This window comes from Apostichopus japonicus, chromosome 19, assembly GCF_037975245.1.
Source record: "Apostichopus japonicus isolate 1M-3 chromosome 19, ASM3797524v1, whole genome shotgun sequence".
NCBI classification, from domain to species: Eukaryota; Metazoa; Echinodermata; class Holothuroidea; order Aspidochirotida; family Stichopodidae; genus Apostichopus; species Apostichopus japonicus.
The window spans coordinates 27036996-27060299 of record NC_092579.1 but is presented as its reverse complement, the minus strand read 5'-3'; the positions used below and the strand labels follow the sequence as shown (position 1 = coordinate 27060299).

Here is a 23304-nt window from a genome sequence, read left to right as displayed (position 1 = left end):
ATTCCTGATAGTGGAGACTTGTTTGCCTTCTCCAAAGAGTGAGAGGAGGAACTCGGCTATCTGTGTCACAGAGGCATCAGGCAGCAGTATCTGTCTCGGTCGGCACCATTGGTCGAACTTCCGCAGACGGGAATCGTAAGTCGCTGCGGTCGTTCCCCTTCTAGCGTCGGCTGCCATCGCGGCAGCTGCTTCTGAAAAGCCTCTCTGTCGTAGGGAAGACCGGACAGCCTCCAGGCAACTAATTGTAACCCCTTGATGTCTGGGTGGGAGAGAGTTCCCTGTCTCTGGGACAGTAGGTGGGGCTTGTCCGGTAGACTCACTGGGACGTCCATGAGGAGCTGAGGGATCTCGGCGAACCAGGGTCTGCGAGGCCAGAACGGGGCTATTAGTGTGAACCTGCCCTTGGAGTTCCGAATTTTCCTGAGGACCTGTCTGATCATACACAGCGGCGGGAAGATATACGCATCCATGTGGTCCCAAGAGAGGGACATTGCATCCGTGTGGTAGGCCAGGGGGTGGAATCGTCTGGAACAGAAGGTCTGGAGTTTGTTGTTCTTGTGTGTTGCGAACAGGTCTATCGTGGGCCTGCCGAAGATCGAAAAGATTCTGTCGCAAGTCTCGTGTTCCAGAGACCATTCGTTGGGGTCTATATGCCCCCTGGATAAGGCGTCCGCCATCACGTTGAGCTTGCCCGCGATGTGGGAAGCCCGTAAGATCGTGCCGGAGTCCTCGGCCGCTGTTATCACCTCCCACGCGAGTCGGCACAGTCTCTCTGAGTGGGTGCCCCCCTGTCGATTGATGTAGGCCACCACTGTCGTGTTGTCCGTGAAGATTGTGGTTATCGTTCCCTGTACGTGGTCGTTGAAAGTTTCCAGGGCTCTTTTGACCGCCATCATCTCCAGGATGTGGAGAGATCTTTCTGTTTGGGACCACGTCCCCCATGCTGTGCGATTGCTCCAATGAGCTCCCCATCCGGACAGTGACGCGTCCGTCGTTATCGATGTCATTGGTAGCTGTATCGCAAAGGGTACCCCTGAACTCCAGTTGTTTGGGTCGAGCCACCATCGAAGGTGTTGGGTGACCTCCTCTGACCTGTAGATGAGCGTTGTTTTGTCTGGGTCTGTAGGGTCTGCGGACCTCAGGAGGTGCAGTTGCAGGGGTCGCATGTGTAGCCTGCACAGTCTCACTATATCGACGAGGCTGGCCATGAGTCCCAGGGCCCGGAGCCATGTCCCCGTTGGTGACCCCCGTGTGCCAAGATCTGTTGTGTGGTCGCCTTGACCGCCGCGACTCTTTCTTCTGAGGGTCGGGCTACCCCGGTGGTGAAGTCCAGTATGGCCCCGAGGAACTGGATCGTCTGGGAAGGCGATAGCCGTGATTTCTTCTGGTTCACGATCCAGCCCAGTTCTTGAAGGGTCTGGAGCGTTTTGTGGACGTTGTTGGTTGCTTCCGATAGGCTGTTCCCTACTACCAACCAGTCGTCTAGATATACGTAGAGGGTGACTCCTCTTTTTCTGAGATAGGCGACTACTGCTCCCGCGACTCTCGTGAAGGCTCTGGGAGCCGTGGCTAGGCCGAATGGGAGCGCCCGGAACTGGTAGTCTTGTTCTGCGTACCGGAACGCTAGGAATCGTCGGTGTTCTCTGTGTATCAAGATGTGCAGGTAGGCGTCCCATAAGTCTACGGTCGCCGCCCACATGCCCTTTCTGAGTAGGGGTAATATTAAGTTTAAGGTCTCCATACGGAAGTGTTTTGGTCTGATGTGTTTTGTGTTCAGGGGTTTTAGGTTTAGAATGGGACGCCAGGTGCCGTCCCGTTTTTTGGTCAGAAAGAAGGAGGACCGGAAGAGTGGTCCCGTCTCTTCCGGAACTCTTGTAATTGCCTGCTTGGCCAGCAGGGCCAGAATTTCCCCTTCTAGAGCTAAGCGTTTGACGGGGTCCGTGGGTGTGAGTGTCTGCCTTCCTCCGCCCCCGAAAGGCGGGCTGGAGGAGAATTCTATTTTGTACCCGTGTCTGACTGTGTCCAACACCCACTTGTCCCCGCCAATAAATTCCCATTGCTGGGAGAAGTTTGTTAGTCTCCCCCCCACCGGCGGAATGGCCGCGGTGAGGTGGGCACCCCTAGGGCTGGGCGGCGAACGCTGGTCGAGTGGAGGAGCGGTCACTGTCCCGTCTGGTCGACGTCGAGCCTCTGCCTCCTCTGGGGGCCCAGGGACGGGTCGGACGGAAGGCTGCCCCCCGGCTTCTGCCTCTGAGAGCTCCTCTGCTCATAGATTTGGCGGGTGCTGCTCTCGTTCCCCTAGGTGCTCTGCTCTCCCTCGGGCGGAAGGGTCTGGTTCTCTGAGTAGGTGGGGGTCGGAATTCTGATTTGGCCAGAGTCTCTCTTCGGGCCACCTCTTCCTGCAGTTTCTTTTGGAAGCAGCCCGCAAAAAGGTCTTCCCCGAGGATTGGTAGCTCCAGCATTCTGTCCTTAGCCTCCGTCGATGGCCAATGGATGGCGGAGACGATGCTTTGTCTACGGGCCTTTACGGACCTGGTAGCGATCCTTGCAAATTGATCGTACGCGAGCCTGACAAGGGGGCCCAGCAGCAGGAGGAGCTGGCCCGCTTCGTCCCTGGATACTTGGCTGCTGTCCTCAGGGAGTTGTTGGTGGTGTCGCATGAGGACTTCGGCTGATAGCATTAGTACCGATGCGAACTTCATGCCCGAACGGGCTGCCATGTCCACCTCTACCAAAAGCTCTTCTAGCTTCCTCTGGGCCGGGGTCTTGAACACGTGTGTGGATGAGGCCCCTTGTTCGGCTTTTAATCTCTCCTTGGCCTCCTGGGGGATGGTTGGACATTTAAATAGATCCCTCCAGGCCTCGTCAGGTACCCTGACCACTCTATCTGCCCTGGCCGGGAAGGCCGTCCACTTGGTCTTGTTGGCAATGGCCTCAAATCTGTCATAACAGGTTGCGTCTACTGGTATGGTAGTCTTGGGCTTATATGACGCCTCGCCGGTCGCCGTCAATTTTGATACCCGGCCCGCCTTCTGCGGTTGCGTCTCGGGTTCCTTGAACCCCAGGTGTCGTCTGAATATGTCTGCCGCCCGTGTTATTAGCTCCTGTGGGAGGGCTCCTCCTGTCACGGGCGCCTCCTCCGGTTCGTAATTATGGCCAAAGCTGTCCTCCATAGGATCGTAGTCGAGAGGATCTGGATCTATGGGCTCCCCTTCGTCCTCCAAGCCGGAAAGATTCACCGACGCTCTGCAATCCAGAGCGTCCGGGTCCGGGGCCGGTTGCGGGGCCATGGTCGGTACGGGGCTAGTAGGGCCTGGTGCCACGTCAGCTACCGTGGACGTCCTTTGCTCCAGCAGGGGCCGTAGCAGGCCGGTGAGTTTTGATAGCCAAGCTGGCTCCTCCTCCTGACGCCGTCTCGGGGACCGGCGCCTCCTCTTAGCTCTTCTGTATCCATCGTCGGATGAGTCCGAGGACTCGTCGGAGACCGGAGAGTATCTCTTCCTCTCTCTCCGTCTTGGGGATCTTGTATGTGACCCCGATCTCTCCCTTCTGGGTCGGCGGGAGGACTCTCTCTCCCTACTTTCTCGGGCCGGGATCTCCGTCGGAACCCGCCTCTCCGGCTCCCTGGAACGGGACCGGCTCCGTCTCCGCGTCCCCTCGGTTGCTCTCTCTTTTGGACCCGAGCCTCCCACGGCCGGAGGGCCGCGCTCCGTGGGTCTGTTTAGCTGCGGCCTGGACTGAGACGGAGTCTCCAGCCCGGCCGAGCTGTGCCTCTGCTTTGGAGGTCTTTTCTTGGCAGGAGCCTTGCTTTTGCTCCTGCCCTTCCCTCTGGCCGTAACTGATCCGGACGTAGCCGGGGCCGTTAGGGGAATTCTTTCTCTTTCTCTTTCTCTTTCTCTTTCCTCTCTCTCTACCTCTTTCTCTCCTTCGGCCCTCTCCTGGCCACTCTCCTCCACCTCTCTCTCTACTACTCCCTCCTCCTCTCTATCTCCCGTTACTCCTGGAACCTCCGGAGCCCCGATTGCGCTCGGGATCGAGTCCAGCCTTCCCTGGAGCTTGCTACGTAAGCCCTCAAGCCACAGGTCGATGTCCTGCCACTGAGCTGGTGTAAACTTAATACACACCAGGCAGGGGTCTCGTCGAGTGCAGGATCTGCATTTCGGACAAAGGTCGTGTTCGTCCCAGGCTCTGCCTGGGCGAAACATTGAGCAGTTGATGCACTTCAATGGATTGCGTGACATACTGAATAACCGGATTAAGGAAGATTACTTCTTAGTGATAAGTGAACAACAATAGAAGCTTAACGTAAGAAGGGAGAACTAGGGAGGGAATTAGGCTTAGGTGGAGCGTAGCGTAACCTAGCAACGGTAAACAAGGTAACGCTACGAGGTGGCCTAACAAGAAAAATGCAAGCTGAAACGAATATGAGAGAGCGAGAAATACATACAAAAAGAGTGAATATGAGTGAGCAATATGAATCCCCAAAAGGGGGACGAGAGAAAACTAATTGGGGGGAAGAAAGCTAGTGAACAAGCTATGAAAACACAAAAGACAACAACACGCCTAAGCGTGGGGAGGAATAGGGCGGGAACCTAGGCAGTCTCGCGGAACTGCTAACCCCGCCGCAAACCAACCCGAGGAGGAAACGCACTACAAAAACAGTCCCCAAAACCCTCCCTTTTTGACAAAAAGGATACTTATCGGTCAGGAAAGGACTGTCAAACTTCTAAAGATCCGAAGCTAAAAAACTTCCGGCGATCGTCGAAGAAAACCAAGACAATTTTCCAAGGAAACTATCCACAAGAAAAATATGCGTGTAGGCACTTGGAATGGTAGAATGAAAAAGGGGGAGGGACCGGAAGGGGGGTCCGGTCATAGAGGGCGCACAGTGTTATTTATTTACCAGGACTTTATAGGCACGGTAGAATGAGGTGCTAAGGTTGTGAGGAGACAGGTAAGCGAGGAGCGAAGTAAATCATACAGTTCCTTCCAAACAAATGCCGATTTCCAGCAAATTGAAAGTTGTAAACTAAGCTACGCATTTTTTTTTTTTTTTTTTACAAACCGATGGTTAAGCTACATTTCCCATTGACTTAGTGTGGTTGTTAGGCTAACATGTGGTCGAAGATTGCACTTTCCATGGATATTTTTATTTTTTATTTGCGACACAACTAGAGCAAATAATCAGATGGCAAGGTTATATTTCCATGCAGTGGACTTAGTGTGAAGTAAGGCTACCATGTGGTCGGAGATTTGTGGGGATTTTAGGTTATTTTCGCTGGTACTGAAATTGCTTCGTGGAGGCCGTAATTTGCCACAGGAACTTTCCGGTGATTGTGCGCGACCCTCCCGCACTGCTTCAAATCTGATGCGGGATGTGAGAACTGCTTGCGCGATTCGTGCTGCAACTGCAATTCCTAGCTTAAGCAAACGCATGTCACAATTAATTTTACACAGACACCTGATATAGCGAGGGCGATTTTCTTATATTTCTTTTTTTCTTTTTCGCACTCATAATTGTGCTTTAGGAGGGCTTGTTTATCACTTCCGAGGGCGAATCGCTCGTCATCCCCGCTTATTTCCGACCCTGTCCAGCACATTCATTAATTCGCGGAATTGGTATTGCTGCCATGCTTACTTTGCCGAGAAATATGAAGTCACTAACCACAAGGGAAGCAAAATCGGCGACCCTGGCAGCCTAATTTGATGAAATAACATTGTAAAAGACGTGTAGAGGGTGTCTTTATTTTAATATTTGGCAGTTAAAGAACAAACCTAATACATCAGTTGATTTTTTCAACTTCCACATGTTTTTGAATAATGATATTTTCACCTTCCATATTTTTTTAAATAATCGGTATGACATTATTGGTATTCCACGTAATTTTTACCGATTCCGATTATGTTCCGATTATGCAATAATCGTACCGATTCCGATTAGGTTAATCGTTTGAACACTAATCCTACTACATTAATTTGTTTCCATGATGGCTTTTTTTCTTTTCAGTATCATCCATGAGATGCTTCTACAATTTATTTACTTCGTAAAGTTGAAGTGAAATATCAAGATTCGACAGAAAATACCAAGTTTTTATCCAAAAAATGGTGTACCATCATCTAAACTAACTTTACAACCTAAAAGGAATTTGTTGGGCAAGAAGGATCTTTTTCAAGCACTTGAATTTCACTATAATTTCAGAAATAGCAGGTCTCTGTTAAGTACACCCCTGAGCCAGTCCTTATATTTCACAACAATTTAAAAGTTAACAATTATTTTGTCTACCTTCATAATCCTAGTTTACCATCTGACCCTATTTTACATAATTATTCCAGAAAATTAAATATTGAGATTGTAATGTAAACTCACAGTCTGGGGTATTGGTCCCAGGGATTGCTGGTCCTTTAAGTCTATCCCTAACGGCAGTTGGTCCGGGTCGATTCCTTGTAACTTTTCCTGGAGGCAGGACAATTGCTGCTCTACTTTAGCTTCGTGGCACTTCAAGTTTAAGATTTCTCGAGAGAGATCTCGGTAATCTTTCTGTTTTGTAAGCAGGCTGCGGAAAAATAACAACAACAACAAAGCAAAAGATGAGAGATCAACATTATCCAATAGAACCACAAATGTCAGTTAAAATTGATGTAAAAGTATTTCCTACAACTTTTGATCAGCTTTTCTGCCCATCTGATGTTACCATAAAAAGGAACTGTAATATTGCTAGAAATGTCATCTGTTATATTCAACCCAACAAATGAGTGGACAAGGATTAAGGATATAAGGCAAGGTTCAGTTTGCTCATGAAAGAATAAAGGATGACATTAAATCAACATTAAGAAACCATAATTGTTAAATTCGTCTGTGATAGTGGCTTGGGGAAACCTTCAAATCCATCAAAAAGGTCATGCATTTAATCTTTTGGTAGTACATAAGATTGAAGACAATGGTTTCTTTGTAATATTTTTCCTGTTCCTTGTGGCTTTTTCTTTGTTTTATTTACTTCCTTCAATAGAAGATCCATTTATAAAAAGTATTTGAATAAATTGATTCAAATTACAGGAGAAACAAACAAAAGATTGAATCAAGAGCAAGAAATTGGGCATATGTGACAAGAAATAACCAGAGGTTTTCAATACAAAGACTGCTACACCTAATACGTAGGCAATAGCCTACACTTTAGTTTCATCACAACTAGTAGTATTAATACACTGCTATCCCAGGAAAACTACCACCAAATATGGAACATCTCCTGTACAAGTTGATTAAAGTACAGAAATATAAGTACAGGTGAAGCAAAGCATCACCGCGCTACCAAATGCCGCTTCGGCGTGTAAAGTGTTGGTCAAGTAGCAGGCGACGAACGTAGTTGGAGTTCTCCACGCTGCTGCTTTGAGTATGTCCTCTATCGGGATGCCGGCGAATAGAGCTGTAGAGGCCGCGACCCCTCTGACGTCGTGAGCCCTTGGTCGGGCGGTCCCCGATGTGAACGGGCGTATAATCTCTACTAGCCACCTGGATAGAGTGTCTTTGGAGGCCGCTGCGTAGGGTGGTCGTGGTATGATGAAGAGAGAAGTTGATTGTCTTAACTTCTCTGTCTTGCTCAGGTACCACTTCAGTGCCCTGACTGGACACCATCGTTTGTCCTCGGCTACTGATGACATGGTCTTAATTTCCGGGATGAAAATGTCTCCTGGCAAGAAGGTCAAGGTCTGGTTCTTTGCAATAAATGACGGGTCTGGAACCATCCTCACCCCGTGGCCCTCAAATCTGATGTGATTCTGCTTGGTGGATAGGGCGTGGAGGCAACTCCTCCTTCTTGCTGACGCAACTGCGACGAGGAAGAGTGTCTTTTTTGTGAGGGCAGCCAGGGAGGTGTTAGCCATTGGTTCGTATGGTGGTCCTGCCAGGGCATGTAACACTGCTGAGAGTCCCCAGGAGGGGGCCAACCGTCTGATCTGTGGGCGACGATTCGCCATGCCTTTGATGAGTTGTGCAATGTACGGGTTATTGCCCAGTGTGGAGCCATCTGGGAAGCCCTGGTGGATGGCAGCGATGGCCGACCTGTAATTCCTGATAGTGGAGACTTGTTTGCCTTCTCCAAAGAGTGAGAGGAGGAACTCGGCTATCTGTGTCACAGAGGCATCAGGCAGCAGTATCTGTCTCGGTCGGCACCATTGGTCGAACTTCCGCAGACGGGAATCGTAAGTCGCTGCGGTCGTTCCCCTTCTAGCGTCGGCTGCCATCGCGGCAGCTGCTTCTGAAAAGCCTCTCTGTCGTAGGGAAGACCGGACAGCCTCCAGGCAACTAATTGTAACCCCTTGATGTCTGGGTGGGAGAGAGTTCCCTGTCTCTGGGACAGTAGGTGGGGCTTGTCCGGTAGACTCACTGGGACGTCCATGAGGAGCTGAGGGATCTCGGCGAACCAGGGTCTGCGAGGCCAGAACGGGGCTATTAGTGTGAACCTGCCCTTGGAGTTCCGAATTTTCCTGAGGACCTGTCTGATCATACACAGCGGCGGGAAGATATACGCATCCATGTGGTCCCAAGAGAGGGACATTGCATCCGTGTGGTAGGCCAGGGGGTGGAATCGTCTGGAACAGAAGGTCTGGAGTTTGTTGTTCTTGTGTGTTGCGAACAGGTCTATCGTGGGCCTGCCGAAGATCGAAAAGATTCTGTCGCAAGTCTCGTGTTCCAGAGACCATTCGTTGGGGTCTATATGCCCCCTGGATAAGGCGTCCGCCATCACGTTGAGCTTGCCCGCGATGTGGGAAGCCCGTAAGATCGTGCCGGAGTCCTCGGCCGCTGTTATCACCTCCCACGCGAGTCGGCACAGTCTCTCTGAGTGGGTGCCCCCCTGTCGATTGATGTAGGCCACCACTGTCGTGTTGTCCGTGAAGATTGTGGTTATCGTTCCCTGTACGTGGTCGTTGAAAGTTTCCAGGGCTCTTTTGACCGCCATCATCTCCAGGATGTGGAGAGATCTTTCTGTTTGGGACCACGTCCCCCATGCTGTGCGATTGCTCCAATGAGCTCCCCATCCGGACAGTGACGCGTCCGTCGTTATCGATGTCATTGGTAGCTGTATCGCAAAGGGTACCCCTGAACTCCAGTTGTTTGGGTCGAGCCACCATCGAAGGTGTTGGGTGACCTCCTCTGACCTGTAGATGAGCGTTGTTTTGTCTGGGTCTGTAGGGTCTGCGGACCTCAGGAGGTGCAGTTGCAGGGGTCGCATGTGTAGCCTGCACAGTCTCACTATATCGACGAGGCTGGCCATGAGTCCCAGGGCCCGGAGCCATGTCCCCGTTGGTGACCCCCGTGTGCCAAGATCTGTTGTGTGGTCGCCTTGACCGCCGCGACTCTTTCTTCTGAGGGTCGGGCTACCCCGGTGGTGAAGTCCAGTATGGCCCCGAGGAACTGGATCGTCTGGGAAGGCGATAGCCGTGATTTCTTCTGGTTCACGATCCAGCCCAGTTCTTGAAGGGTCTGGAGCGTTTTGTGGACGTTGTTGGTTGCTTCCGATAGGCTGTTCCCTACTACCAACCAGTCGTCTAGATATACGTAGAGGGTGACTCCTCTTTTTCTGAGATAGGCGACTACTGCTCCCGCGACTCTCGTGAAGGCTCTGGGAGCCGTGGCTAGGCCGAATGGGAGCGCCCGGAACTGGTAGTCTTGTTCTGCGTACCGGAACGCTAGGAATCGTCGGTGTTCTCTGTGTATCAAGATGTGCAGGTAGGCGTCCCATAAGTCTACGGTCGCCGCCCACATGCCCTTTCTGAGTAGGGGTAATATTAAGTTTAAGGTCTCCATACGGAAGTGTTTTGGTCTGATGTGTTTTGTGTTCAGGGGTTTTAGGTTTAGAATGGGACGCCAGGTGCCGTCCCGTTTTTTGGTCAGAAAGAAGGAGGACCGGAAGAGTGGTCCCGTCTCTTCCGGAACTCTTGTAATTGCCTGCTTGGCCAGCAGGGCCAGAATTTCCCCTTCTAGAGCTAAGCGTTTGACGGGGTCCGTGGGTGTGAGTGTCTGCCTTCCTCCGCCCCCGAAAGGCGGGCTGGAGGAGAATTCTATTTTGTACCCGTGTCTGACTGTGTCCAACACCCACTTGTCCCCGCCAATAAATTCCCATTGCTGGGAGAAGTTTGTTAGTCTCCCCCCCACCGGCGGAATGGCCGCGGTGAGGTGGGCACCCCTAGGGCTGGGCGGCGAACGCTGGTCGAGTGGAGGAGCGGTCACTGTCCCGTCTGGTCGACGTCGAGCCTCTGCCTCCTCTGGGGGCCCAGGGACGGGTCGGACGGAAGGCTGCCCCCCGGCTTCTGCCTCTGAGAGCTCCTCTGCTCATAGATTTGGCGGGTGCTGCTCTCGTTCCCCTAGGTGCTCTGCTCTCCCTCGGGCGGAAGGGTCTGGTTCTCTGAGTAGGTGGGGGTCGGAATTCTGATTTGGCCAGAGTCTCTCTTCGGGCCACCTCTTCCTGCAGTTTCTTTTGGAAGCAGCCCGCAAAAAGGTCTTCCCCGAGGATTGGTAGCTCCAGCATTCTGTCCTTAGCCTCCGTCGATGGCCAATGGATGGCGGAGACGATGCTTTGTCTACGGGCCTTTACGGACCTGGTAGCGATCCTTGCAAATTGATCGTACGCGAGCCTGACAAGGGGGCCCAGCAGCAGGAGGAGCTGGCCCGCTTCGTCCCTGGATACTTGGCTGCTGTCCTCAGGGAGTTGTTGGTGGTGTCGCATGAGGACTTCGGCTGATAGCATTAGTACCGATGCGAACTTCATGCCCGAACGGGCTGCCATGTCCACCTCTACCAAAAGCTCTTCTAGCTTCCTCTGGGCCGGGGTCTTGAACACGTGTGTGGATGAGGCCCCTTGTTCGGCTTTTAATCTCTCCTTGGCCTCCTGGGGGATGGTTGGACATTTAAATAGATCCCTCCAGGCCTCGTCAGGTACCCTGACCACTCTATCTGCCCTGGCCGGGAAGGCCGTCCACTTGGTCTTGTTGGCAATGGCCTCAAATCTGTCATAACAGGTTGCGTCTACTGGTATGGTAGTCTTGGGCTTATATGACGCCTCGCCGGTCGCCGTCAATTTTGATACCCGGCCCGCCTTCTGCGGTTGCGTCTCGGGTTCCTTGAACCCCAGGTGTCGTCTGAATATGTCTGCCGCCCGTGTTATTAGCTCCTGTGGGAGGGCTCCTCCTGTCACGGGCGCCTCCTCCGGTTCGTAATTATGGCCAAAGCTGTCCTCCATAGGATCGTAGTCGAGAGGATCTGGATCTATGGGCTCCCCTTCGTCCTCCAAGCCGGAAAGATTCACCGACGCTCTGCAATCCAGAGCGTCCGGGTCCGGGGCCGGTTGCGGGGCCATGGTCGGTACGGGGCTAGTAGGGCCTGGTGCCACGTCAGCTACCGTGGACGTCCTTTGCTCCAGCAGGGGCCGTAGCAGGCCGGTGAGTTTTGATAGCCAAGCTGGCTCCTCCTCCTGACGCCGTCTCGGGGACCGGCGCCTCCTCTTAGCTCTTCTGTATCCATCGTCGGATGAGTCCGAGGACTCGTCGGAGACCGGAGAGTATCTCTTCCTCTCTCTCCGTCTTGGGGATCTTGTATGTGACCCCGATCTCTCCCTTCTGGGTCGGCGGGAGGACTCTCTCTCCCTACTTTCTCGGGCCGGGATCTCCGTCGGAACCCGCCTCTCCGGCTCCCTGGAACGGGACCGGCTCCGTCTCCGCGTCCCCTCGGTTGCTCTCTCTTTTGGACCCGAGCCTCCCACGGCCGGAGGGCCGCGCTCCGTGGGTCTGTTTAGCTGCGGCCTGGACTGAGACGGAGTCTCCAGCCCGGCCGAGCTGTGCCTCTGCTTTGGAGGTCTTTTCTTGGCAGGAGCCTTGCTTTTGCTCCTGCCCTTCCCTCTGGCCGTAACTGATCCGGACGTAGCCGGGGCCGTTAGGGGAATTCTTTCTCTTTCTCTTTCTCTTTCTCTTTCCTCTCTCTCTACCTCTTTCTCTCCTTCGGCCCTCTCCTGGCCACTCTCCTCCACCTCTCTCTCTACTACTCCCTCCTCCTCTCTATCTCCCGTTACTCCTGGAACCTCCGGAGCCCCGATTGCGCTCGGGATCGAGTCCAGCCTTCCCTGGAGCTTGCTACGTAAGCCCTCAAGCCACAGGTCGATGTCCTGCCACTGAGCTGGTGTAAACTTAATACACACCAGGCAGGGGTCTCGTCGAGTGCAGGATCTGCATTTCGGACAAAGGTCGTGTTCGTCCCAGGCTCTGCCTGGGCGAAACATTGAGCAGTTGATGCACTTCAATGGATTGCGTGACATACTGAATAACCGGATTAAGGAAGATTACTTCTTAGTGATAAGTGAACAACAATAGAAGCTTAACGTAAGAAGGGAGAACTAGGGAGGGAATTAGGCTTAGGTGGAGCGTAGCGTAACCTAGCAACGGTAAACAAGGTAACGCTACGAGGTGGCCTAACAAGAAAAATGCAAGCTGAAACGAATATGAGAGAGCGAGAAATACATACAAAAAGAGTGAATATGAGTGAGCAATATGAATCCCCAAAAGGGGGACGAGAGAAAACTAATTGGGGGGAAGAAAGCTAGTGAACAAGCTATGAAAACACAAAAGACAACAACACGCCTAAGCGTGGGGAGGAATAGGGCGGGAACCTAGGCAGTCTCGCGGAACTGCTAACCCCGCCGCAAACCAACCCGAGGAGGAAACGCACTACAAAAACAGTCCCCAAAACCCTCCCTTTTTGACAAAAAGGATACTTATCGGTCAGGAAAGGACTGTCAAACTTCTAAAGATCCGAAGCTAAAAAACTTCCGGCGATCGTCGAAGAAAACCAAGACAATTTTCCAAGGAAACTATCCACAAGAAAAATATGCGTGTAGGCACTTGGAATGGTAGAATGAAAAAGGGGGAGGGACCGGAAGGGGGGTCCGGTCATAGAGGGCGCACAGTGTTATTTATTTACCAGGACTTTATAGGCACGGTAGAATGAGGTGCTAAGGTTGTGAGGAGACAGGTAAGCGAGGAGCGAAGTAAATCATACAGTTCCTTCCAAACAAATGCCGATTTCCAGCAAATTGAAAGTTGTAAACTAAGCTACGCATTTTTTTTTTTTTTTTTTACAAACCGATGGTTAAGCTACATTTCCCATTGACTTAGTGTGGTTGTTAGGCTAACATGTGGTCGAAGATTGCACTTTCCATGGATATTTTTATTGTTTATTTGCAACACAACTAGAGCAAATAATCAGATGGCAAGGTTATATTTCCATGCAGTGGACTTAGTGTGAAGTAAGGCTACCATGTGGTCGGAGATTTGTGGGGATTTTAGGTTATTTTCGCTGGTACTGAAATTGCTTCGTGGAGGCCGTAATTTGCCACAGGAACTTTCCGGTGATTGTGCGCGACCCTCCCGCACTGCTTCAAATCTGATGCGGGATGTGAGAACTGCTTGCGCGATTCGTGCTGCAACTGCAATTCCTAGCTTAAGCAAACGCATGTCACAATTAATTTTACACAGACACCTGATATAGCGAGGGCGATTTTCTTATATTTCTTTTTTTCTTTTTCGCACTCATAATTGTGCTTTAGGAGGGCTTGTTTATCACTTCCGAGGGCGAATCGCTCGTCATCCCCGCTTATTTCCGACCCTGTCCAGCACATTCATTAATTCGCGGAATTGGTATTGCTGCCATGCTTACTTTGCCGAGAAATATGAAGTCACTAACCACAAGGGAAGCAAAATCGGCGACCCTGGCAGCCTAATTTGATGAAATAACATTGTAAAAGACGTGTAGAGGGTGTCTTTATTTTAATATTTGGCAGTTAAAGAACAAACCTAATACATCAGTTGATTTTTTCAACTTCCACATGTTTTTGAATAATGATATTTTCACCTTCCATATTTTTTTAAATAATCGGTATGACATTATTGGTATTCCACGTAATTTTTACCGATTCCGATTATGTTCCGATTATGCAATAATCGTACCGATTCCGATTAGGTTAATCGTTTGAACACTAATCCTACTACATTAATTTGTTTCCATGATGGCTTTTTTTCTTTTCAGTATCATCCATGAGATGCTTCTACAATTTATTTACTTCGTAAAGTTGAAGTGAAATATCAAGATTCGACAGAAAATACCAAGTTTTTATCCAAAAAATGGTGTACCATCATCTAAACTAACTTTACAACCTAAAAGGAATTTGTTGGGCAAGAAGGATCTTTTTCAAGCACTTGAATTTCACTATAATTTCAGAAATAGCAGGTCTCTGTTAAGTACACCCCTGAGCCAGTCCTTATATTTCACAACAATTTAAAAGTTAACAATTATTTTGTCTACCTTCATAATCCTAGTTTACCATCTGACCCTATTTTACATAATTATTCCAGAAAATTAAATATTGAGATTGTAATGTAAACTCACAGTCTGGGGTATTGGTCCCAGGGATTGCTGGTCCTTTAAGTCTATCCCTAACGGCAGTTGGTCCGGGTCGATTCCTTGTAACTTTTCCTGGAGGCAGGACAATTGCTGCTCTACTTTAGCTTCGTGGCACTTCAAGTTTAAGATTTCTCGAGAGAGATCTCGGTAATCTTTCTGTTTTGTAAGCAGGCTGCGGAAAAATAACAACAACAACAAAGCAAAAGATGAGAGATCAACATTATCCAATAGAACCACAAATGTCAGTTAAAATTGATGTAAAAGTATTTCCTACAACTTTTGATCAGCTTTTCTGCCCATCTGATGTTACCATAAAAAGGAACTGTAATATTGCTAGAAATGTCATCTGTTATATTCAACCCAACAAATGAGTGGACAAGGATTAAGGATATAAGGCAAGGTTCAGTTTGCTCATGAAAGAATAAAGGATGACATTAAATCAACATTAAGAAACCATAATTGTTAAATTCGTCTGTGATAGTGGCTTGGGGAAACCTTCAAATCCATCAAAAAGGTCATGCATTTAATCTTTTGGTAGTACATAAGATTGAAGACAATGGTTTCTTTGTAATATTTTTCCTGTTCCTTGTGGCTTTTTCTTTGTTTTATTTACTTCCTTCAATAGAAGATCCATTTATAAAAAGTATTTGAATAAATTGATTCAAATTACAGGAGAAACAAACAAAAGATTGAATCAAGAGCAAGAAATTGGGCATATGTGACAAGAAATAACCAGAGGTTTTCAATACAAAGACTGCTACACCTAATACGTAGGCAATAGCCTACACTTTAGTTTCATCACAACTAGTAGTATTAATACACTGCTATCCCAGGAAAACTACCACCAAATATGGAACATCTCCTGTACAAGTTGATTAAAGTACAGAAATATAAGTACAGGTGAAGCAAAGCAAAACAGAAAGAGGAGAAATACTTCACAGTGTATTTCAGAGGTTTGGTAACGTATATATAGAAACAGAATACAAGCACAACTACTGCATGCATGCACTTCACTGTGACCAAAGTGTTTATACCTCCAGAGCCTGTGAAATGACCTTTGATGGCCACCAAAAATGGAACATCTCCTTCAGAACATTGATTTTAGTACAGGAAATGTTTCACAGTGTATTTCAGAGGTTTGGTAACGTATATATATAGAAACAGAATACAAGCACAACTACTGCATGCATGTACTTCTCTGTCACCAAAGCTAGTAGTAACAAAGTGTTTATACCTCCAGAGCATGTGAAATGACCTTTGATGGCCACCAAAAATGGAACATCTCCTTCAGAACATTGATTTTAGTACAGGAAATGTATCACAGTGTATTTCAGAGGTTTGGTAATGTCTATAGAAACTGAATACAAGCACAACTACTGCATGCATGTACTTCACTGTCACCAAAGCTAGTAGTAACAAAATGTTTACCTCAAGAGCCTGTGAAATGACCTTCAGAACATTGATTTGCATAGATGGCTTAAAGTACAGGAAATATAAGTGAAGGTGAACCGAAGCAAAACAGACGCAACCAGAGATAATTTGCAGAGTATTGCAGAGGTTTGGTAACACATTTACAAACTACGCACAACTATGCATGCACTTGAGTTTACAAAAAGCAAGAGTGATTTGAACAGCCACCAAATATGGAAAATATTCAATACAACAAAGACATGTCAGAAATGTTTAACATAGAGGACAAACTGAGGTAAACAACCCCCCCCCCAAAAAAAAAACCACCAAAAAAATTAAGGAGAATATTTTAATAAGTTATATGACATAAGTTGTAATGCATAAACACCAGATACCACCACCAAATGGATACATGGCTAATACACGCTTAATTCCCACACTTTTCAAGTTTATTAAAGAGTTGTTCTTTATTAACAACTTTCACAGGCATAATTAAGTACATCAAATAACTGGATTAATATTCGGTCAAAACTTTAAAGCCACCATACCTTCTTCAGAACTAGCTAGGAACAATGTTAGACTTATGATTTCCAAATCTGTAATATATTTTGTTTTTTTTTCCTTCTTAAAAATACTTTTCATGAAGGTTCAAACTGAACCTGGTAAACTATGTTGATTACCCTATCAATATACAAACCTGAATTAAACTTACATTAAATACAACACAAAAGTAGCCACTAAAAAATTAATTAATTAATCGAAGAAGAAAGAAAAAGATACAATACCTTAATTAACCCTTGTAACTAACTGTTACACTGCTTTAAGAATAATTTCATTATAAAAAAAAGTCACAGAAAGAAAATAAAATTGTTAAGAGTTACATGTATCAAACAAACTTTCTCATGTTGACTTCAGCTAATTTTGAATTGTAAATGCTATAGCTGTGCAGTTTACTGGCGTGACTAGTTTACATTCACGTAAAGGAGGAAAATTCAAATTCAAATTTTTTATTTTTAATTTTATTTATTTTTTTTTTTTATAATTTTTATTATTTTTTTAATAGATATATATTTTTTATTTTTTATTTTTTTTATTCAAATTTGATTATTTTTTGTTGTTGCAATATTTAAAAAACTTTTTTAACTGCATGTCATATGTTACTCTCCCATAGATTCAGGAAAGTTACTTTTGGAATGATTGATGAGAACTCTTGGCAAATTTTCCTCTTTTGTAAATCAATAACAGAAAACTATAACTGTGATATATGTTAACAAATTAAGTCTGACAGATCTCCTTCGAGTTTTTGTCTAATATCCACAAGACTGGAAAAAAATGCTAAAAAAAGTGCTTATCTACTACAAAATTCCTGTGTAAAATAACTTACTCCAAGACAGCAGTTTCTGTGTTTGATTCTGGAGGTATGTGTCTTATCTCCTTGTCTAAGATCCGTAAATCGTTTTCTTTCTGGCTAATGTAATCTTGTAGTGTATTTAGTTGTTCACTCAATGCAGACAATCTGAAATGGAGACAGAAAATAAGCAAAAACAAAATGAATTTTCAACATTTACTTACACCACCATCAAAGTCAAGAAGTTAGGTGAAAAATAAAAAAATAAATCCATCTACATTGTTTGTGGGTTTGCTAAATCCCTTCTACATCGTGAAAGATTCGGCAAAATAAGAAGATACTTCAAAGAGTCACTTTAATCATTTATTGATGATATCCTGAATATTTGTGTATGGTGTCATTGCACAGAGGGTGGAGCTAGCTGTGTGGTTCAACAATTTCAAATGACCTTTGACATTGGGTCACTATAATCTCACTGTTACACTTCCATGGAAATGGTTAAGATGGTCGAAACTTAAATCCTTTATGCAATCTAAAGTGTTTCTTTTCCATGGTTAGGATGGTCTAAACTTAAATTATTTATGAAGGCCTTCGGTTTTTCTTTCACCAAGAAAATACATTTAATTTCCCTTCCGTTTGTTGGAAGGCATTATGAACTCCTCTTTAATTAAGTGATTAATTCTAAAGTAAACCCTTGTTGGTTTTTCTCTTCCCAGTGTATTTCCTGGTTATGTGTCACTTAAAAAAGCTATTTTGATGACATCTTAGCAACCATGATTAAATCTCTACTCATTCTTTTTACCCAAATATTCCAGATCTAACATTACACCTACAATGCTAAAACACCCACATTCCTTCCTACCTTCCTCACAGGATCACCAAATATCTTGTCTTTGCTTTGGTCATTAACGCACTTTTAGCAATGTCACATGGGCTCAATGGCATTTTCTGTCACTAACACTAACAACTGCTGTTTCAGTTGAACCAAAATTCTCAGGCCTATAGGCTACTTCTTGAATGATATCATAAAAGTCACTTGTCAATATTTAACTGAATTTATGTTTCAATTTCATTCTTTAAATCCACCTCAATCTAAAGTTGTTAGGTGGCTAATCATCCTTTGTAGAGAGCTTGCAGCCAGATTAATGATTATCAGTGCACTGATGAAAGTACCACAACAATTATCCACCTATCATATATACCTTTAGCAACGGAAGTAAGTGAACTAATGAACTCTACAAACTGGCAGGCAACTCTTGACCAAGATGGTCACATTTCTGATAAGTGGGAGGATACGTTGGATGAGCCCGATGATACCTGTGATGCTTCACCTTTGGAAGATGATGAAGAGTCAGAGACAGAGTCCAGGAGTGGTTCATCATACATCTATAGAGGACATTGGATGACAGTAGAAACAAGTCTTCTCCTGATACTCACATTTGCAACATTCCATCACTGATGTCCAGCTGTCTGATATGCTAGCACTAATTAGTCTCCATTGTATGGAAACTCACTCTGCCCTTGGTAGTCTTTATAAGTTTAAGAACTATTTTGAAAAGGCAGATTCACCAGTGCAAAAGTATTATTACTGTGGGTCCTGTTTTAGCTCTGTTGAAGATGGCCAGACCAACGTACTGTAATATATGCAGGATGACAATTGACTTTGAGAAGAACAAATTCCTCAATGTAACACTAGAGCCTCAAATTCAAAACTTGTTTCAGCATCCTGGTTTTGTAGATAAAATTCAGCATAGATTTAAGGGAAGTATGGATTGTTTCTCATTCCAAATTTTAAGAACCTGATTAACATTTTAAACCTATTAACTGAAACCTATTAATTGATTAACAGAATCTACAGTGAAGTTTGGTAGAATTATGAATAAGAATCTTCCTGAGTTATGTTCTCACAGTTTTGAGATTACTTTTAAGATTCTAAAGATTTAATAATTTGCATTGCTTAGTGTTATTTGTGGGTTTCCTGTACGAATTAAGAGAAATTAAAAGATCAGTAATTTTTTAATTGCTGATCTATAAGCCTTGATGTTACAGTAACCTACTTGAAGTACAGGAATCATAATCTCTAATGTGCCTCTCCTCATGTTGTAACCATTACAGTTTGTTCAGTGGTACCACATATTTTCTATTCCTACATGAAAAGTTAAAAGATGATGGCTCTTTAATTGAAACCAATAAAAAGAAATCCTTAAAATTGTATGATATCTGTTTGGTTTGTGTAGAGTTTGAGTCTGTAAGATTGTATGTAAGTTTCTCCTTGTTGTGAAGATAAGTTAACTGCAGAACCGCTGCACTGTGAGCTTCATTATGCTGCACTGTGAAAGCTTTCTTGCTGTGTAGTAAATACAGCTAATTGGAGAAGGGAAACCTGCCCATGAATCATGATCATGCAGTAATAACTTGAGTTCCCACAACTAGTTGCAGGAATGGTACTTTTCTGTAAAGTGATTATTCCTTGATGCAAAGTAGCCGCGACTGGTTGCAACAAGAAGACCATTCCTGCAAAGTAACTTTCCTTGCCGCGAAGTAGCTGCGACTGGTTGCAACTAGAGGGCCTTTCCTGCGAAATAATTTTCCTTGCCGCGAAGTAGCTGCGACTGGTTGCAACAAGAAGGCCTTTCCTGCGAATTAACTTTCCTTGCCGCGAAGTTCCGGCAAAGTCACAGTAAAAGTGAAGTACTGCGAAGTATTGTAGCGAAGGAATTCCTTCGCAGCGAAGTCGCAGCGACTGCGCAGCGAAGTAACCCTTTTGGTAGGGGATTACATTGTGTGAATATGATACTTTACACAAACATTTGCTACTTACATTTGTCCTAACTAGTACTTAAGCCGCAATCTTTGGCCTTTCTCCTTCACCTGGTGTTGCCTGGCTACATGGTGTGCAAGGTAGAGGACATGCTTCCCACAACTGACACACTGTATTGCACATCTATTCTCCATATTTGCCTATAGGAGAATACACGAGAATAAAAAAGATTGCTGTATCAAAGATTATATGAGATTCTGTATGAAAGATTGTATAAACAATTTGCCTGTGAGTCAAGAAAAGTATCTCAATGGGACATAATTAAAGTAATCTTGTGTTGAAGCCGTGAAGCCTTGAGAAAAGTGAGGCAAAGAGCCAGATCATTTATAAGTCGTCATACATACATTGTCCATTCGACTTTGAAAACGGAATTTGATTTTACCCATTTTTCCGAAAGAGTAGGTGTACTTTTCACAAGAGAGACATGTTATGGTGACCAGATCAGAGTCGTAAGTACTATACTCCTGACTTATAAGAACCAACTTTGAAACATTTTCTCGCCTCTTATGAGCAAGTGGAGTGCTTTATGCAACTTTTAATGTCTGTAAAGTGTCATTTCCGGTATCAGAGAAGCATATGGCAACATTTTCTTGCTTGTATTATTTTAGTGCTCCACTCAGATAGTGTCATAGTTGTCCCAGGAAAATGCAGTGTAGAAGCAACCCTCCCTCCACCTTCCACCCCACTCCCCTCCCCCTTTCCACACACCTACTTTTGTGTAATATTTCCATATTAGTCTGTGCATGCAGCTTTCAGTTAAATGTTAATGTTGCAAAGTGGGTAGTAGATTATGCAGGATAACAGATCCCACCTTATGAAGTGAGAGTGCAAACAGTTTGATGCATATCTACATTCAGTCACATATTGTCATCAATAGATGAGATGTTATCACGATTCACGAGTAGTGGCTTGAGTGTGTTGTATTGCCTACATAGCTTTGTCCAAACATGGTAAGTGAATATCATTAGGCCTTTAAATCATAGTTGAGTAAATTTATGCAAATTGCCTGTAATTAAAGTTACTATCCAGAACATACCTGGCTATAGGCTTTGGCCTAGCCTACCTCAAGACTCAGATTACTGGCTAGGCCTTTAGCCTGCTTTATTGCTTAGGCCCTATACCCTTTTGCCACACTTACTTGTACATTGTTGGGAATATGTTGCAAATGGAGAATGTGTTTGAATATTTGTACAATTCTAGTAGATATATTAATAGACTGAAATATTGCAGGCTTCGTTATGACCTAGGCGAACCTACGTTAGAATCTTACTCTTCAGTATACCAAGGGCAAGGTAGGCTATGTAAATGTCATCTTCAGTTATTCTGGCATGTGGATCTATCGTTAGGGATAAAGTTTTAAGTAAAATGAGGTGGTGATAATTGCTGTCATTAGGCTTAAGTCATTTCGCATCCAAAAGGACAGCCATATAGCTGGTCTAGGCCTAGGGGCCTACAGTAGGCTAACTAGCCTAGGCCTACATCCAACTTTCCAAGGTCCAGTGAATAACAATACAGCACTACTCACTAGAGATGGGCAGACGACACTAAAGTAATTATATTCCTATGTAAATGCTTCTGCTATCGCTTCTTAAGAATTACCTGTGAAGCTGCAGTCCACTGCCACATTTTTGGCGAAATGCGGCAACGATATCACCATTTGGAGTGATTTATGTAAACTTTATCACTTTAGTTATGTCAAAGGCATAGTGTTTGTACTTCGCGCTGGTGCTTTCTTGCTCTGCTTGCCGTACAAGCAAAGCGCCACCAGTTTGATGAGTGGCTTCAGTCGATGTCGTATGACGTCATTCTTCCTACTTCAGTGCATAGAAATTGGTATAGGAAGGAAATTTAACATGTCTATGAACATGAATTGACACTTGTTGTAAGTTTGTAAGTGCTCCATTGATGAAACATTTAGATGGTCAACCCATGATGATAGTTGTAGAATTGAAGTGTGGCAGTAGCAATTTCTGACTGCCACACTTGTGTCAATTTTTCAACCAGGCTTATTGGTATGTTCCTGTTACACAATGTTTTTGTGTGCTGACAAGAAAAAAATCTTGGATCCTCACATGCCCAAACATAACTTTACATAATTTTGAATTAATCTTTTTAGCAATGCAGTGGCTTAATTGAAAAATTCTCAACTTTTGAAATTTTGTCATAAAATGTTGACCTTTTAACCTCACAATTTGAGTGTTCTTAGCCAAAAATGAAATTTACAAAGTCAAAATTGTGACTTCTTGTCTGGGGATTGGCTTTTTTAGTTCACTATCTTACTGTCTCAAACCTTTGGCTTTGGTATCAAACTTTTGTCTTTTCATTCTAAACAACTGACTTCATAAGTTATCATAATGAATTGACATTTTTATCTCAAAATTTTCACCTCTTTATCTCAGAAAATGAGTTAGGATTTTGCCATACAGCACCCATGATTTTCATGATATAACAAAATACAGCATGAACCATCCCAATTACCTCATATTTCACTTGGCTTGTAAATTTTTCCTAGAATTGGTTCAAATGTCATATTTTTAGATAAATCACCCCTACAGTTGAATGAGATATTTTAAGAGCTAGTTTGGTTTAATTGAGACTAGGAAATCAGTGGTCAGTGATCCTTCAGGATATCAGATCCTGATGTATTACCAGTGTAAATTATGCAACTTAGATCCAGATCAAAGCCCCTAATAGAGCGACCAGGATAAACGGCAGATCAGTCCGGCGCTTGAGATAAGATTTTAAAGTGTAAACAATGTTGAGTGGTGAGCATACAACAAATTATTAGCCAAAGATTCAAGGACATACAGTAGCTGTTCTGTTGACATGATAGTTGATAAATTCCTGTTTCTTGATCTCTTGAGGGATCTCAGTATGTCAAAAGATCCAATGTTAATACCCTATGGTTCACGCGGGGGGGGGGGGGGGGGGGAGTCTGCTCCTTTGTCAGAGATCTGATCTTAAGCTGGGGATCAATCGTAAACATCACCTTAAAGATCTGCTGCATGGGCCCCAAAGTTGGCACAATAATAGACAGTGCACTGACGTGCTCAGTATCAACCATCATTGAACACCAGGTATTGCTTTTCAGTCTAAATATATAAAGACACACGTTGTTGAAATTGTTTACACAAATACTAAGTGGGGCTAACCCCAGCAGTTCAATTTCATGGTGTTGGAAACTACTCTAGTTCATATCATATTATATTTGGGAGTTGTGACCAATATAGCAGATAGCTGAGATCCTTTAGAGACATTTTTGATCTTCTCTGCAAGAGAATT

General features: G+C 45.2%; 2 protein-coding genes and 1 long non-coding RNA gene across 3 annotated transcripts; all 3 read right to left on the bottom strand.

Annotated features, from left to right (window-relative positions):
• Positions 1–1974: 1974 nt before the first annotated feature.
• Positions 1975–4954, bottom strand: LOC139960576 (uncharacterized). Its single transcript, XM_071959030.1, has 2 exons — positions 4698–4954; positions 1975–4242 (listed from the first exon to the last, which is right to left on the bottom strand). The coding sequence occupies exon 2, from the start codon at positions 4239–4241 to the stop codon at positions 2121–2123; it is 2121 nt and encodes a 706-aa protein (XP_071815131.1). The 5' UTR covers position 4242; positions 4698–4954; the 3' UTR covers positions 1975–2120.
• Positions 4955–10035: 5081 nt separating this feature from the next.
• LOC139960578 (uncharacterized) lies at positions 10036–13007 on the bottom strand. The gene is made up of 2 exons (XM_071959031.1): positions 12759–13007; positions 10036–12303 (listed from the first exon to the last, which is right to left on the bottom strand). Exon 2 carries the CDS (start codon positions 12300–12302, stop codon positions 10182–10184), a length of 2121 nt encoding a protein of 706 aa, XP_071815132.1. The 5' UTR covers position 12303; positions 12759–13007; the 3' UTR covers positions 10036–10181.
• A 1385-nt stretch (positions 13008–14392) lies between these two features.
• Positions 14393–21778, bottom strand: LOC139960568 (uncharacterized). The gene is made up of 4 exons (XR_011790570.1): positions 21622–21778; positions 20023–20162; positions 17238–17369; positions 14393–14615 (listed from the first exon to the last, which is right to left on the bottom strand). It is a non-coding gene; the product is annotated as an uncharacterized lncRNA (long non-coding RNA).
• Positions 21779–23304: the final 1526 nt, after the last annotated feature.